The following is an 18,632-nucleotide window of genomic DNA, read 5'->3' as shown; positions in this document are numbered from 1 at the left end:
AACCTGTGAGCTATTCAGATACAGAAAGTCTTCAGTTAATAGACACATTTAAGAATCCAGTAACGCCTCACTTAACGTTGTCCCAGTGAATGTGGTTTCATTGTTACGCTGCTGATCTATTAGGGAACAAGCTCATTTAAAGTTGCACAATGCTCCCTTATAATGTCGTTAGGCGGCTGCCTGCTCTGTCCACTGTTTTCAGGATTCTCTGGAAGAGCAGCCCCTCCTCGTGGGGATTAGAACTGGGGACGGGGAGGCTGGCAGCTCCCCCCCCCCCATCAGTTCCCCTAAATTCCCTGTAAGATATGTGGCTCGGCAGCTGCCCAGCAGCAGTTCAGCTGTCCCTCGCCCGCTGCCGTGCTGCTCCTGCCTTGCCCTCTGTCTTGGAGCTGCTCCAGGGAGCTTCCTGCTTTGCTTGCTGGGGGAGGGGGGTGCTGATATCAGGATGTCCCCCTGCTCCTCCCCCTGCCCTGTGCCCCCTCTCCACAAAGCGGAGGAGGGGGACAGGGCTCAGGGACAGAAAAGAGGGACCTTGCTGGAAGCTGTTGCTTCCTGTCTGATCTGCTTAAAAGGGCAACATACTTGAAGTGGGGTCAGCGTACTTAAAGGAGCAATGCACCTCTCTCTCTCTCATGCATGCACTCCCCAGCACTTTGGAAAGTCAGCACCTGTGCAGCCGTGCATGTACTGTCAGGAGGAGGGAGTGGGCTCATCATCATGTTCAGTTTTTGCAGGGAAGTGTTTGCAGCTACTGCCCTGCATCTATTGTGTTTCCTCCCTCCTGCATTAGTCCATGCTGCCTTGTAGAGTGTGAGGCTATATTAACAGAGTATTAACCCTTGAGGGCTCAGCGGAGTGCTAGTTCATCATTTAGCAGCAAGGAATTCCCTGGGAAATATTCCACCCTCTTACTCCACCACCTCAACCAAGCTTCACAATCATTCATTGCTGCGTACAATATTAAACGGTTTGTTTAAAACTTGTAATGTATATGTATATAATGTCTTTTGCCTGGTGAAAAAAATTTCCCTGGAACCTAGCCCCCCCTCCCCCATTTACATTAATTCTTATGGGGAAATTGAATTCACTTAACATTGTTTCGCATAAAGTCGCATTTTTCAGGAACATAACTACAACCTTAAGTGAGGCATTACTGTATCTAACTTCAGCTCTCTTTGTTCATTTACTGTTATTGGTCCTATCTAATGTTGAGAATTTGAGGAAGTCAATAAAAATAAAAAGTTACCAAAAACCTGAATATACAAAATTTGCCAAAAAAAGATCATGGAATATTTAAATATCCAAATATATATTAAGTATTTAAAAATATCATGGAAGATTTTGAAAAATTCATTTTTCACAAGACATCCACAGTGTTACAGTGAGGTTTTATGTTGAAAAAGGATTATGTAAAAATACCTTCTTACTCAACAGATCTGCACCCTGTGTGTGGATTCAGTCAGATCTGCTGACTTTAGTCACAAAAGAAAAAAAGACTTTACTGCTTTTTACTCGTTAGCCCTGCAGAGTCAGTACAGCAAAGAGCAACTGAACGGGATTCTATTTCTTCTTGTGCATCATTAACAAAACTGTTTACTAACTTCCAGTTACACTTGTGCAAACTCATCGAAAGCAATAGAGGTACACAGGCATCAATGTGGCTTCAATTTCTCCTGCAGAACCCTTTGTTACTGGTGAGGATATAGAAGGAATAAATAAAAGAAACCCAGCTTAATTCTGAGGTCCCAGGCAGAGATTGCTGGGCTAGCAGTTAGAAAAAACACCTTTTTACTAGGAAACTAGTCACATTTGACCTGGAATCACTGAGACAAACAGATTCCCACATTGCATTTTATTTGTAAAAGGCACTTTAGAGTAGAACTGCACTTTAAGAAAGTCACTGCCTCAAAACTTGCAATAGATGTACTGATGGCTTATACAACCCTTTGTCAAAGTAAAGCTGCTAACAAGTATATTTGTCTGATCAAATTCATTTCAAATATCTTTCATTAAAAAAGGTATTGCAGACATAGAAAGGTCAACAGCAGCATGTAAACAGACAGACAGTGCTGCAAGAGGGGATTATATGGAAAGCTGAGTGGACCTCTCGATCAGGACTTACAAGTTTTAACAACTGAGACCAAAAAAGTTACACCCTTTTGTCCACTTTGGTAGTATTTGAAATGAAAGTGAGCCAACACAATGTCATTCCATCTGCTGGTAGAAAGGTGAATTCTTTCCTTAATAAAGCTTTAAAAATTAAAATTAACCAGTCAAAAAATAGCTTATTCATAAGATTACAAAATTGTCTAAAACTCATTAAGTGACATCATCAACTTGAAATTTAACTGGTTTAACAAAAATGGTTTCAGGTACTCCCATCTGCTCCACAGTCTTTCTGCCAACTTGCGTTATTTTACATTCTCCCCCCCCCCCCCCCTTTTTTTTTTTTTTTTTTTAAGAAGAAGGTCTCTCTCCCCCTGATTAGGGTGTGCATGACCCACATCAATAACAGAGGAAACTTGCTGACCAAATACTGTATAGGAGAAACATTAAAACTAGCTATATATAAATACCATTCCCAGTAACCTTGGCTGTTACTTAGAAAATAATAGTAGCTAAAATTTTGAGAGGGAAATGTGATTTTTAAGTTGACTGCATCTCTAATCTGAGATCAAGAACACTGGATCACGCCTGTATTTCTAAGTTTGCTTCTGATATGACATTCATTGTAGCTAAAGGAGGGCAGCAGGTCAAACCACACTCTTTGACTACTTCATTTAGAAGAGCGAATCCATGTCACAAATGCAGCAATTTTGAAGACGTATGTCTAAGGTGGGGTTTTTTGTTGTTGTTTTTTTTTAAATAAAACAAAGCCTATGATACCCAAACATGTTTTTTTGCTGCTCAAATACCTCAAACTGCCAAAATGCAAAAGCGGGACATAGTGAGTGACAAAGACCCAAAATGAGAGACAAAAATATGTTTATGCAGGAAAATTAAATGATGAAAGATTCATTCCTTTAACATAAATAAAGCATAAAATAACTAACTTCCGATTCTTTATTTCCAGGTAAACAACTTTTAACACTAAATGTGAAGGGCAAAAATGTGTGTGAAGGAACCCTGACTTTTCTTTATTTCTTAAGAATGTCACTGTTCGAGAATGACATACATGACTTCAGGTACATTATATATTACATGGTACAGTTAATAGTCCAGCATTGACTAGTATGAAGGAGTTTGAGGCAGCTATCGCTAAATCATGGCACTTGCAACTTATTTCTCTCCTCTCCATCACATCTACCTTCTTTTCCATTCTGTATAATGTAGTTACATAAAGCAAAGCAGTCAAATAGTGTGAAAAAGGTAGAGGTGGTGAAAAGAGGTTGCGGGATTAGAAAGCTAAAAACCAGTGTAACTACAATTAAATTCTTCAATTCTGGTTCCATGCCAACACTATTAAAGCAAAATAGCAGGAAAGGATGTGTATAACTAAGCTTGGCAGAATTCAAATTTTTTAAAATTTTTTTGACAATTCGTATTGATTTTTACTTTTAAGATTTTCTTTTGCACAGCTGTGGCGGGTAGGGTTGGGGATAGGGCAGTATTAATACAGTGGCTGCAGGGGTCTCTCTATGTGGCTGAGGAGCCCAACATCAGGGTACAACATGTGTGGGAGGCTGCAGTTGTCCTGGCCCCAGTGGTGCAGAGACCCCTGGCCAGGACTGTAAGGAGGAGGATGAGCCCCTGGTCACAGGGAAGTCCACCCCACTGCTGAACAGTTTCTGCCTGGGGATGGTTCTGCCACTCCTAGATAGTGAGTGAGTGGATGGGGCTGTGACAGAGCTGCAGAGGGCTCCCTCCATGGTCACAGGGTCAGTGACACTGGATCCCTGAAGGCACAAGGTATGGGGAAGGCTGGAGTCCTGGTGGGCTGTAGTAGAGACCCTTAGGTAGTGTCATGAGGAGGAACTGTCCCCAGCTGCAGGGGAGGCTACATCACTGATGAATGGCTTCTGGTCAGGGACAGAGCCATTCAGCAGTGGGGTGACCTCCTACACAGCCAGGGACGACGACAACAACTTCTCGCAGATCTGGCTAGGGTCTCTGCTCCGCTGGGCCAGGACTACAGCCTTCCCCTACCATATGCCTGCAAGCATCAGGCATCACCAGCCCCACTCACCAGCCAGGAGCGTGGGAGCCATCCCGAGGCATTTGGGATTTGGTGCATTTGATTAAGCATTGGGTTGCCTTTTTAAAAAATACCTTTTCTTTGTTATTGCTCAGTAAGGGAGACATTGTCACTGCATAATCCTATGGATGGTGAAAATATAGTCATAAGGAAAAATATTACAGTACACTAATGGGATATAACCTAGCTACAATTACAAAATTTATTTTTTAAACGTATGCTGGTTCTCTGGCAGATCTACAAGATAAACAGGTTAAAGGCAAATAAATAAATAAATAATAAAAGTAAAATATGGAAAACCTAGCATTAATTTTATGGCACTTTTCAAGCAGTCACACTGGGAATACAAAATGAAGAAAAATTACACACCACTGTAGTTATATTAAAAGACATGTAACATGCAGAAACACATATCTGATTTGAACATTAAGTCCTACACGTAGTTGATCAGAATCTTTAAAAATCATCAAAGCAATGAATTTTACAGTAGATGGTTTGGAAATCTGCTCTGTTTCCATCCACACCTTCCTACCTCAAACACAGACAGAGGTATGAAAATATATATAAATATTTATTTATTTGGGGGGAGGGAAAGAAAGGGAAGAAAAAAAAAACAAGAAACCTGTGAATCCATGTTTCTGGACTCTTCGGAAACTTCGTTAATGCCAGTTTTCCAAGATGTAAATCCTTAACTGGACTTAAAGTGCCAGATAATATTAGTTCTTTCCTGCAAAAGAAAAAAAAAATCCATTTGTACACCTAATTTTTCCTTTAAGGGTGCATGTCATTTTCTTTGAAACATAATACAACCAACTATGATATCCAGAATATAAACTTTAAAAATTACAAAAAAAAAAAACCCTTTAAAAATTGAAGCAGCCATTTTATTGTAACCAGATAGCGTGTTTTCAAAGTAAAAATCTGTGTTCTACATTTTGAATTGTACAAATGGTCTACATTTCTCTCTGTGGTAATTCATCCTGAAATGATGACACAACTTTACAAAGTAGATCTGTTCCTGAGTTGCACAATATTTTGCAGTAGAAAACTTAACATGTGCTAACATTGGCATGCAAAACAATTTTTTTTTGACTGATTAGGACTAACTTTAAACACCCTAGAGCTATCTTCCAAAGCCTTCCCATAAGATATACACATTTCAAAAAGACAGTTATGCACAAGAAAGCTCCACTGACATCAATCACACATACGCAACTCCTGTTGACAATTAAAAGCTACAAAGAAAAGCACTCATGAAATTACTATTGTGCTTCAAGACAGTAGCATCACTATTATTTTACATTTTAAAAGCATCTTAATGAAATAGTTCTCTACACATATATAAATAGATTGAAACAGGGGTTAAGGTTGGTATTAGGTATCACTAACTTAGAGGCCAAAAAAAAAATCCATTAGAAGTGTATTGTAGGGTTATTTAAAAAAAAAAAACACACTTGAAAGCCAGACCATTTTAGGTTTAGTTACTCTTATAACAGAATATTTAGTAAAAGTCTTCCCAAACCTTAATTCTCATCCCGTCTGTCACAACCCCTCCCCTGAACACTTGTGAGACAGGCACATTATGGTGAAATCTTAGAGAAGCCTGCAGCTATATGGATTTCATATCAGTCCAGACACCTGCATAGCAATGAGATGCTGCTGGCACAAAGCTCGATCCTGAGCACTGTGGCCCTGATCTAGAAAAGCACTTAAGTATATGCTTAAATGAGCATGAGTAGTCCAATGGAAGTAAAGAAAAAATGCCTAACATATTTCCACAGTGGTCTGACTTAATTGCCCGTGCATAACTAAAGAATGAAAGGAGGCTGAAAATTTTCATTCTAAAATATATCAATGTGACAGCACTAGTGAATGAAGTCAGTTACTTCTAGAACAACCAGATTTTTAAAATGAGAAACTAGGACAGCTACTTCAGAACAGGATGGAAAAAAAGGGGAAAGTAAGGCATAGGACGGCTTAACTGATGGGACAGAGAAGAGAGCACTCCTTTCTTTCTCCTCCTCCTTCCCCATCACCCTCCCCTGTTTCAGACTATATTAAAAGACTATTATATATAACACAGTATAAGTTTTGAACAAACAATTTAATACTGTACACACCAATGATGATTGCGAAGCTTGGCTGAGGTGGTGAAGTCAGAGGGTGGGATATTTCCCAGGGAATGCCTTAAAGCTAAGTGATCTAGCACTCGGCTGAGCCCTCAAGGATTAACACATTGTTGTTAATGTAGCCTCACACTCTACAAGGCAGCACAAATGAAGGGAGGGGAGACAGCATGGCAGACAGAGACACACACTGTGTGTGTGTGTGTGTGTGTGTGTGTGTGTGTGTGTGTGTGTGTGTGAGTGAGTGAGTGAGAGAGATGTGCATTGCCCCTTTACGTACGCTGACCCCACTCTAAGTACATTGCCTTTTTAAGTAGATCAGCAAGTTGAGGCAGCAGCTGCTGCCGGCAAGCTCCCTCCATTTTGAGCCTTGTCATGTCCCCCCGCTGCTCTATGGAGATGGGATAAGCGGGGGGGGCGGGAGCAGGGGGGAGGGGGAATACCCTGACATTAGCACCCCTCTACCCTCACTCCTGCACAGCAAGCAGGAAGCTCCCGAGAGCAGCTCCAGCACACGACAGTGGGGGGAGGGACAGCTGAACTGCCCAGCAACTGATAGCCTGCTGGGCGGCTGCCACACAGGGAACTTAGGGGAGCGGGGAACTGATGGGGGGCTGCCAGTCCACCCTGGTTCCAAGCCCCCCCCCCCCGCTAGCTCCAACGGGCTGCTCTTTCTGTAAGTGGCGGACAAAGCAGGTGGCTGCCAAACGACGTTATAAGGGAGCATTGCACAACTTTAAATGAGCATGTTCTCCAATTGATCAGCAACGAAACAATGTTAACTGGGACGACTTTAAGTGAGGAGTTACTGTAAGTCACTAGGATCAGATGATATTCACCCAGGAGTTCTGAAGGTACTCAAATATGAAACTGCAGAACTATTAACTGTGGTTTGTAACTTATCGCTTACCAGACGACTGGAGGATAGCTAATATAATGCTGATTTTTAAAAAAGGCTCCAGAGGCAATCTTGGCAATTACAGGTTGGTAAGCCTAACTTCAGTACCAGGCAAACTGGTTGAAACTACAACATAGAACAGAATTATCATGTACGCTATGTATCGGATATGTTGGGGAAGAGTAAATGTAGCTTTTGTAAAGGAAAATCATGCCTCACCAATCTATTTGAATTCTTTGAGGGTGTCAACAAGCATGTGGACAAAGGTGATTCAGTTGATACAGTGTACTTGAACTTTCAGAAAGCCTTTGACAAGGTCCCATACCAAAGGCTCTTAAGCAAACTAAGCAGTCCTGGGATAAAGAGGCAAGGTCTTCTCATGGACAGAACTGGTTAAAAGATAAGGCACAAAGAGTAGGAATCGTCAATTTTCACAATAGAGAGAGGCAAATAGCAGGGTCGTCCAAGAATCTGTACTGGGATCTATGTTTTGAACATATTCATAAGTGATCTATTTAAAAAGGTTTAAGAGTGAGGTGGCAAAGTTTGCAGATGATACAAAATTACTCAAGATAGGTAAGTCCAAAGCTGACTGCAAAGAGATCTCACAAAACTGGGTGACTTGGCAACAAAATAGTAGATACAATTAAATGCTGATAAGTGAAAAGTAATGCACATTGGAAAACAATCTCAACTATACATCCAAAATGCCAAGATCTAAATTAGATGTTACTACTCAAGAAAGATCTTGGAGTCTTTGTGGATAGTTCTCTGAAAACATCTACTCACTGTGCAGTGGCAGTCAAAAAAGCTAACAATGTTAGGAATCATTAGTAAAGGGATAGATAAGACAGTAAATATCATAATGCCACTATATAAATCCATGGTACGCCAACACTTTGAATACTGTGTTTAGTTGTGGTCACCTCATCTCAAAAGAGATATATTATAATTGGAAAAGGTGTAGAGAAAAGCAATGAAAATGATTGGTGTATAGAACAACTTCCATATGAGGAGAGATTAAAAAAAAAAAAAAAAAAAGACAGGAAAGAGAAAAAGACAACTAAGTGGGGATATGACAGAGGTCTATAAAATCATGAATGGCGTGGAGAAAGCGAATAAGGAAGTGTTATTTACCCAACAACATAACACAATAGGCAGCAGATTTAAAACTAACATAACGAAGTACTTCTTCCCAATGAATGGTCAATCTGTTCAGCTCATTGCCAGGGGATGTTGTGATGGTCAAAAGTATAAGTGAGTAAAAAAAGAATGGAGATAAGTTCATGGAGGATAGGTCCCTCAATGGCTATAAACCAAGATGGTCTGATGCAATCCCATGCTTTGTCCCCCCAAATCCTCTGACTGCCAGAAGCTGGGACTGGATGATAGGGGATGGATTACTTGATAACTGCCTTGTTCTGCTCATTCCTTCTGACGCATCTGGCAATGGCTGATGTCAGAAGGCAGAATATTGGCCTAGATGGACCACTAGTCTGACCCAGTATGCACATTATGTTCTTATATACTTTCCATTTTTTTTTTTTTTTAAATGGTTCAATTTTCAGCAGCAGCAATACAGCTACAGAGAACATTACTTATAGCAACACCTGAGAAATTTACATATGGTGTTACAGAATGGGTTCAATGGGGGGTTTTCTGTTTAAAAGCCCCATGAATTTTATCATTTCAAATATACCTACAGATACATTTTTCTCATGATAGCCAACCCTTTACTATGACTGCCACATTTCCCTTTTCTTTAATCAATGACACTTCAAAAATCAGTTCACAGCACCAACCTGGATAATTATATTATAGGCTGGGGAAAAAATACTTTCTTTATCTGGATCGGACAACTATTCACCACAAATACAGTCTTAATGGACTGATTTCTTTATTTTTCCCAACTGCAAGAAACCAATTGAACTGAGAAAATCTCCATGTCTAAATATTTAAAACACCTAGATTTAAAGCTGCAATTTCTTGTTTAAAACCCCCCAAACTATTATTTAAACCTGTCCCTGGCCCTTGGGTGGGGGTGGAAAGAATATGGAAAGAGCTTTTCCCCGCTTCTGTGCCCTGTGCAAGGGGGAATCAATTGCAGTCTCTGTGCTTAGGGGAGTGCAAGGAACTGCTTCTATTGGGCATCCCCAGGAAAAGGGAGGCAAGTCCCTGCTGCTCCTCCTCTACGTGCACTGGGGAAGTAGGGCTATGTTATCCTAAGTGATGGTCAAGCCCGCACAGTTCCCATGTGGACTGAAAAAAATCAGAGGATATGCTTGGGATAGGGCATGTCCACACTCCTCCTCCCATTGAGAGGTATATCTAAATATCATAGGATGACTCAGTCTGATATTCAGCTTGGACGACCAGCAATGCCATTAGCAAATGGAATATCAGAGTCTCAAAATAATCAAGGTGCGACATCCTGATGGAGGTAGAATTAAAATAATGACAGCTATGGAAAAGGTCAATCTCATGTTTGTAACGAACGAATCAGGGGGAAGCGTGAAGGCGGTACCAATTACAGAAAAGCTGAGGGAATTCCAGCTTTGATCTTCTTTTCACATGCTCAAACCATCTGAAGTACGTAGAGGAAACAGGGTATGAAACTTGGAAGCGGAGGGTAAGAGAAGGGTCAGAAGATCCAGAACTATATGGATGGATGTTATACAAAAAGATTCGATTAGCTGTGGAGTATCTGAGGAACTGGTTCAAGACAGACTGGAATGGAGAAGACGACTCAAAAAGCTAACCTCCATATAGAGGGGACTAAGGCTAGAAGCAGTAGCAGCAATGAAGGTCAATCAAGCACCTTCTCTCACAATACTGGAACAAGGAGACATCTAATTAAAAGGCAGAAAACTGCCTTTAGTAACGGATAGAAGAAATAGGAATACTTTCTTTCTCTTTTACACAACATATAATTAACCTGTGGAACTCTTTACCTCAAAATGTTATTGACATCCAGAGCTTAGGAGAAATTAAAAAAGGTTAGTAGAACTCAAAAAAGGGGTTAGCCATTGACATGGATAATAACTTCCAGTTTCATAAACGGTGGTATAATTTTAAAAGGGATGTAGTATTCAGGGCATCAACCAACCACTACTCACTTGACATTAGGAAAAAACTTCCCTTATGAGCAGGTTATTCTATAATTGTTCATTATGGGGATCTGACAAATTCCTGTGAAGTATCCAATATTAGCCACTTTTCGAGATTGCATAGTTGACTAAATAGACCATTACTCTAATCCACTTGGTGAAGTCCTGTGCTGTACAGGGAGTGGAATCAAGTCCTGAGTTCTAATCCTGGCTCTGCCAACAATTTCCTATGTCAGGTTGAGCAAATAGCTTTACTTTCCTGTCTGAGTTTCCCTAACTATAAAATGAGCACAATAGTAATTACAAACCTACATGTAAAGCAATATAAAAATGCTAAGTACTATTATGATGTGCCTAAGTGACAAGGAGCACTTAGTTTCCTTTCTTCCCAGGTGGTTGGAAAGAAAAGAGTGTGTATGCACATTCATTCTAGTAGCCCCTTTCCTCATGTCTGCAGTGGGTAGGGATCTCCGGGTAGGTCTACACTCTAAACTTACATCAGCATAACTATGTCACTCAAAGGTGTGAAAAATCCACACCCCTGAGCAATGCAGTTATACAGTGAAACCCCGCTATATCGCGATAATTGGGGTCCAAAAAATTTGATAGCGATAAATGTGGGGTCGCTTTATAGCCAGGTTATGAAAATTTACCATTTCAAGCGGGTCAGTTTAAGTCTTGTAAAAAAACCAATGGTTATCCCAGCGTGTTTTAAACACAAAAGTAGTAATTTAATTACATGTACATGAAAGAAACATGTGATATCGACTATACTAATCATTGTGCAGAGTGCAAAGTCAATCTGGTCACATGACTCCATAATTTTAAATTTCATCACTTCTTTAAAAAAAAAAAAAAAAAAAAAAAAAAACACGTTATCTAGTGTGGTCTGCTCATTTGCCGCGGACTGTTGGCTTCTAGCAAAGTCAAGAATGCTTCTGAGTTGGAGGATTTTGATGATGTCCACATCTTGAGTTTCCTGCCACCTCAAACTGGCTTCTAGGTGCTTTACTGCCTCGGACACTTTTGGTGGGGGGAGTTGAGGTGCCATCATCGTCGTCATCATTAGCGCCACTGGCTTCAGGCTCTGGTGGTGCAGCTTCATTCTTCCTGCTGACATTTGCAACAATTTTGTCATCTGAGATGTGTTCATATATGGGGCAGATGTCATCTGCTGAAAACCAGTTGAGGATATCATGAGGACTGTGCTCGTATTCTCTGAGTGCTTCTTCGGCTAAACGTACGTCGTCTTCAATGAATCTTGTAAATTCAGGCTCGTTGTCGTTACCATCATCGTGTGTAGATGACAGAAAAGTTGGACCAAGACCCTTTATCCAGCATCGTTCAATGCAACGTGCAGAGATAGCATCCCAGGCTTTCCCGCCGAGGCGACAGACTTCTTTCAAGTTGAGTGACACCAGTGATGTGTCGACGGAGGAGTTGTTATCCGCCACCATCCGCTTGATCATTTCGTGACGATAGTTTTGCTTAAATACCGATATTATGCCTTGGTCCAGTGGCTGGATTTCTGATGTAGTGTTCTTCGGGAGATAAGAGACTTTAATCTTGCCGTCACGACTGACAAGATTTTCCGCTGGGGGGGTGGGCAAGGCAATTATCCAGCAGGAGGAGAGGTTTTTCCTCCTGCTTGAGTTTTTGCAAATGAGCCCAAACAGCTGGCACGGAAGTTTTATGGAATCAGTCTTTAAATATGCAGCTATTCATCCATGCATTCTTGCTGTTGGTGTATTCAAAGGGAAGGGCCTTCATATTAACATGATGAAAACATCTGGGAGACCTCGCTTTTCCCATCAGAGGTCTGACTTTGTGGCTGCCAGACTTGTTGATGCAAAACAAGAGAGACTCGGTCCTTCCTCTGCTTAAAGCCTTCTTGTTTGTGACTATCAGTCCTGGTTGCGAGGGTGCGATCGGATAACATTTTAAAACATAAACCAGTCTTGCCACAGTTGTAAACTTCATCGGCTGTGTAGCAACCTTCCTCCAGCAACTTTTTAAGCTCAATTGGGTAGGAATCGGCAGCCTCTTTATCAGCTGAGCGGATTTCCCCAGACACAAGAACCTGGCTTATAGTGTGCCTTTTCTTGAATCTGTCCAGCCAGCCGTTACTCGCCTTAAATTTGGATTCATTTCCATTGATAAGGCGATCAAATTTCTCTGCTTGAGCTTTCAGAATAGGGCCAGAAATGGGAACACCTTCTGAGCGAGCCTGGACAAACCATTGGTACAAGGCTGAATCTAGGCTTTCGTCATTAGCGAACTTGACCTTTTTACGCTGTAAACCAGTTCCCGCTTCAAGAATACAGGGTAGGCTATGGAGCTTTTCTTCTTTTTTCCCCCACCCTCGCAGAGTGGACTCGCTAATTCCTATATCTCTAGCAAGCTGAGTTTGTTTGCCCTTCTTTAGTTGATCCAGGACGTACAATTTCTCTTGGGCAGAAAACGACTTGCGTTTGCAAACTGGCGTATCCATAACAGTAAAATTTTTTTAAAATATAGGAAATTAATAACAAGTTCATAGGCAAACACCATACACATGTACAAACCGAGAACTAAGTGCAATGGGCCTGCAATGGCCAGGAGTCACTTTATCCTATAAGACCGGAAGAATGCAGTTTATTTATAAGTGTCATAAAAAAAGTATTCCGGCAAAACGCGAACAGTATTACGGCCTTAAAGGGGAGCCAACTTATGATCGTGTTATATCCAAATTCGCATTATCGCGGGGCGCGTTATTGCGAGGTTTGACTGTACTGACCTAGCCCCCAGGATAGACAGCACTACGTCAATGGCAGGGTTTCTGCCGCCGACACAGCTACCGCCGCTCATGGAGCTGAATTAGCTTCCTTGTCAGCGCAGTCGCATCTTCACTGAAGCACTACGGCACCGGTGCAGCTCTGCCGCTGCAGCATTTTAATTGTAGACTTGTCCTAAGAGTATCAGATTGCTCAGTGCTCCCTAAGCTGCCCCAGGAGTCAAGCAAGAATGGAAATGCTCTTTAGAGCAAGGCTTAATTTGCATTACCTGTTGTCAGCAAGAGTGAACCAAATGCTGATCAAATGTGAAGTCTTGATGAGTGTGACATCCTAGCTCCTGAGCAATATAAAAATCTAAGTATTTAACATACTATCTTAATGGATTACATTGAAAGAAGCTACCTATCAATACAATTTTTGTCAACTACCTTCTATAGCCAGTTTAATACAGTGTGAACAAAGAATCATAGTTCACATAATTATTCATTGGGGTAACCTCATACAACACATTGACTCGAAATATGCTAGCTAGCAAGCAGAGATGCAGTTTTATATTAAATTTGATCCAAGATAAAAATGTTCACTGATACATGAACAGGACCAGTAACCATGGTCCTTTGGTAAAATATATTCTTCATCTTGCGTATCTCTTCAGATAAAGTGGCATAACCCTTAATTTGTATCTAAAATTATAATTTTAGTATCATTGTACTGTGAAATGCAATAGATTAGCTACAAAGGAAATCAGGAAGGAAAAGATTGTAAAAGTTCTTTCAGCACATCTTATCAAAACAGCAGTCATTATGATGTTAAATGCCACTTAAAACAAAGCTTATGGCGAACTCAGACTTAAGGCAGCTGGCCAAGCTCTTTGTGATACCATTTGCTGAGTGTGACATACCTTACATTCCATGCAGTGGTGAAGTCTGGGTTTAGTAGCAGCAGCGTACACGTGATATCTATCAATTCTAAAAGATTAAAAAAAATAAACAACCCATGAATGATTAACAGTGGTAAAACAAAACATCAATGCTTCTCCCCTCTTTATGCCTCCATACTTCCTCAAAGCCTCTTCTTTCTGACTCGTTCTTACTGCAACACACCTCTGGGAATATTGAGGAGTTCCAGTCCAGAGAAAGAGGTAGCTCAAACTGTAAGGATGACACACAGTTGGTTTAGTTTCTTCGCCTTCCATGGTAAGTACACCTCTACCTCGATACAACGCTGTCCTCAGGAGCCAAAAAAATCTTACCGTGTTATAGGTGAAACCGCGTTATATTGTACTTGCCTCGATCCACCAGAGTGCGTAGCCCCGCCCCCCCAGAGCACTGCTTTACCTTGTTATATCTGAATTCATGTTATAGCGGGTCGCGTTATATCGAGGTAGAGGTGTACTTAAAATAAGTCCCACCTCTTGGGTTCACTGATATCTACAAACTCCACTATTATAACTTGGAATCATGGCTCTCCTCCCCCTGGACAACTATGATTCAAAAAGACAATATTCTTAAGTGAATTAAAAGTTATTGGATAGTTCTGAAACAGAGATTGTATGAGATCTTTGAGCATTCTAGTCCATTTAGTTATTAAAATTGAAAATACACTGTGTGACTTAAATGCACACAAAGTTCTTAAAATTGTTGAAAAATTGTCGATTGAGATCTTACCACTCAAAACTACAATCATCTCCCGGAACAGCATAACTAACTTTTTTTTTTTTTTTTTTTTTTTAAATATGGAGATATCCTATCTCCTAGAACTGGAAGGGACCCCGAAAGGTCATCGAGTCCAGCCCCCTGCCTTCACTAGCAGGACCAAGTACGGATTTTGCCCCCAATTCCTAAATGACCCCCTTAAGGATTGAACTCACAACCCCAGGTTTAGCAGGTCAATGATCAAACCACTAAGCTATCCCTCCTCCCTTAGACATTGGTCTAAGAACTCTGAACTGCGGATAGCAATTTGCTATAGCTGTTCTATGCTGCACACTTTTACCTGTAACTAAATAACCACTACAAAAATTGCACCTATGGAAGGGGAAAATCCCCCACAACTATGGATTAGGAACAGAGAACATCACAAATTCATTTAGTAAGTTAGAATCATAGAATCTTGCACAACTATGTAACAGAAAATACATTTAAATGATTCTGAATAGGCTGCCTCTCCAAAGATTGAGATACTATGACTAATCACTAAATAAGAAATACAGACATATCCATAAACATCTGTTTGCCTACTCCCCTTTAGACACTGTAGATTTCTACATATGTTTAATGATGTAATAAAACTGGAAGGAGCTGTGTGGGTGGCTGACAAACAGAAGAGTTATTTTATTCTAGCCTTGCCTTTCCTTTCCCTCCTGTATTTTGCTGCACTAATCAATTAGTTTGATGCCTACCTAGGTAAAAAAAAGCTTAGTGTTATGTGCAGCCTCTCATAAAACACAGTGATAATTCTCAATGTCTCAGGTTTGGTTCTTTAACTCTTGCTTCCAAAAGTCACAAAATCAGGTCGATTAATCTTCCCCAGCATTACAATTCTTAAATATAAATGAGCTGGGTAAGGAGAAGCAGTAGCATACAGATACTCTCCAAAATACAAGCAAAATTATCAGTGCTTTTGCTCGCAAGACTGTTAGTCTAGATTCCTTACTGTTCATAATATATTCAAAAAGGTTGTACACCAAAGTAATTTGCCAACAAAACAAGTATTTTCAGTTCAGCCACATCGTCATGAAGGAGAAGCACTGGATTACAATTTGTTTTAAGAAAAGAGCTAGGGGAGAAAAAGCAAGGGGTATCTGCAGGGAGCTAAATCCATGGATGGTTCAATTAAAATGACTGGATATACAGAAAACTAGTAATCAACTGACTATATTAACTACAATAGGGGAACATTAATCCCCCAAGGCCCAGGGAGGTCCACAAGCAATTCTCTGGGCAAGCCTAGCCAGATTCACCCTTCATTTGGGATTTCTGCCAGAAAAAGGTGAATTTAAGCACGTGAAGTTCCATAGCCTTGGCCATCAAGGCTCCTGTCTAGGAGCCTGAAGCAGTGAATCAGTTCATCCCTTGGCCACCTTATCAATATGCTCAAGTGCAGCCAGTACCACCCACAGTTACATAAAACTTGGAAAAAATAAATAAATTGTGTATTAGAGATGAGCCAGAGCCCTGTATCTGGATTTTAGTGCTTTGGGCAAACTGGGACCTGAAACCAGCTCATGCAGGCCCTGATCCAGCAAAGTACTTAAGCACATGCTTAATTTTAAAGTATGTGAATAGTCCTATTAAAGTACATGGGATTATGCATGTGCTTAAAGTTAAACATGTGATTAAGTACTTTGCTGGTTACAGGCCTTATGGTTTTGGTTTTGCTAACCCAAAACTTGACCAACGAGGCTTAGCAAAAGCACTGCTGGTTTTATCCATTACTAGATCATCACAAGCATCAAGTGATGCAACAAAACCAATTCAGGGGTGCGCAGTAAGTTGTGCCTGCTTCAGGCACATCTTTTTCATAATAGCATCTCAAAAATGAGAAGCAATGATAAGAGAATGGAATATTTAAAATATTTGGAATTTTTTAAAATACTATTTATTTATAGTTACAGACATGATAAAAGGCAAAAGCTCTGAATACACCACCATTACTTAAAAAAAAAAATAAAAATAAAAATAAAAAAAATAAAAAAATCACGTTATACAAACATGTCAGCCTTATCCTCTTTCAAAAGAAATCAAGATAATAAAGGAGATAATGACTCTTCTAAAGTAAATTCACAACAAATGCAAGATTCATCTAAGCAACCTACTAGATGACAAAACGGTCATTTCTTGTAAGGAAGAAAATACAGAGATGGACATACATCACTGCTAAATGTGAACCAGCATAACTCCCCAACTTGGGCAGTTGGGATTTTCATATAATTCCTCTGACGGCTTCTCCAATCTGTGATTATTAAAACAGAAAAATCTCTTGAATGTTCAGTATTATAAATTGCAACCTCCTTTCCTCTCAAGACAAGAAAGAGCCCTGAGCATCTTACTTTGTACATTAATAAATAAATGTTTAACCTAAGGTATTACCAATTCCTTCATTGTAACTCATCACTGGTATGGTATGTTTTCCTCCCTTAGCCCATTCTTTAAGTAATATTGTAGGTGGGGCAGACAGCACTGCCTATGATTAAGGTTGCCTGACACACCCATTATAAGACCCTGTTTTCAGCTGCTTGTAACTTGGCCAAACTTTAACCATTTGGGCTGAATTTTCCATGCTGGATAACTGTCTCAGGCTGAAAGTTTTTGGAAAATTTCACCCAGAATGGTTCAGCTGTTTCTGAGAACAAGGCTAAGAAGAAGAAGAAAAAAAAATGGAAACATTCTCTTTGAAATATAGGGTTACCATTCGTCCGGATTCTGCCGGACATGTCCGGCTTTTTTGAGTTAAAAATAGCGTCCGGGGGGAATTCGTAAATGTCCGGATTTCCCTCCAATGCAGAGAGCGCGTGGCTGACAGGGCAGCCGGCCGGATCGTGCCACTTGCATGGGGCTCCAAGAGCCAGAGCCCCTCCTCCGCTTCCCCCTCCTCTTCCCTGCAGCTTGAAATCACTCCCCTCCTCTTGCTCTCTCCCTCCCCTTCCCTGCATTCACAGATCGCCGGCCGGCCGTTCGCATCGGGCCTCCGGCAGTCTGGAGCTCCTCCCCCTGCTCCCCCCTCCCCTGCTGCCGAGCGCGCTGCTCTGCAGCCCTCTGTTCTGAGCAGCACAGTAAGGGGGCCAGGGGGCCAGAGAAGGGGCAGGGAGGTTCTGGAGGGGGTAGTCAAGAGACAGAGAGCAGGGTTGGATGGGTCGGGAGTTTGGGGGGGGGGCTGTCGGGGGGGGGGGGGGGGTAAGGGGGGGGGCTGTCAGGGGGTGGGGAGTGGTTGGATGGGGCGTGGGAGTCCCTGGTGTCTGTCTGGGGGTGGGGGTGTGGATAAGGGTTGGGGCAGTCAGGGGACAGGTAGGGGGTAGGGTCCTAGGGGGCCAGTTAGGATGGGGGGAAGGTCTCAGGAGGGGGCAGTCAGGGGACAAGGAGCAGGGAGGCTTAGGTAGGGGGTGGAGTCCTGGGGGGCAGTTAGGGGCAGGGGTCCCAGGAGGGGGCAGTCAGGGGAGAAGGAGTGGGGGGGAGGGTTGGGGGTTCTGAGGAGGGCGGGAAGTGGGAGGGAGTGGAAGGGGCAGGGGCGGGGCTAGGGCAGGACAGGGGCGGGGCTCAGGCGGGGCTCCTCCTGTCCTCTTTGATTGTTGAAAAATACTCTAGTGCCCTCGTACTTCAGAGCAGAGATTTGAAATTTGGAAAGGAGCGCCCTTTGTCAGGAATGTGCCTTTTTCCTGTCCTTGTGAAAATCCACCCAAATTTGGCCATATTATAAGCCTCTGAAAAAAACTGCAATTTGAACTTGCTCGGTAATTGGGGTCGGGTGAGGTGGGGCCAGCCACAGGAACCAAGAGCATGTCTCTCCTGTGTTCTCAGTGACCACCTGGCTGGC

The 18,632-nt window shown here is 41.7% G+C and overlaps 1 protein-coding gene across 1 annotated transcript in view; it reads right to left on the bottom strand.

The window, feature by feature from the left end:
* Nucleotides 1-18,632, bottom strand: part of PTAR1 (protein prenyltransferase alpha subunit repeat containing 1) — a 50,735-nt gene that overhangs the window by 18,535 nt on the left and 13,568 nt on the right. Inside the window, exons 3-4 of the mRNA XM_026652389.2 lie at nucleotides 14,002-14,068; nucleotides 4,818-4,922 (exon numbers count right to left, since the gene is read on the bottom strand). Coding sequence (XP_026508174.1) covers nucleotides 4,818-4,922; nucleotides 14,002-14,068 — 172 coding nt within the window. The remainder of the gene's footprint in view (nucleotides 1-4,817; nucleotides 4,923-14,001; nucleotides 14,069-18,632) is intronic.

The sequence above is a fragment of the Terrapene carolina genome, unplaced genomic scaffold (genome assembly GCF_002925995.2).
Source record: "Terrapene carolina triunguis isolate 2854851 unplaced genomic scaffold, T_m_triunguis-2.0 Scaffold113, whole genome shotgun sequence".
Lineage (NCBI taxonomy): Eukaryota > Metazoa > Chordata > Testudines > Emydidae > Terrapene > Terrapene triunguis.
This window is presented reverse-complemented; position numbering and strand designations above follow the sequence as displayed.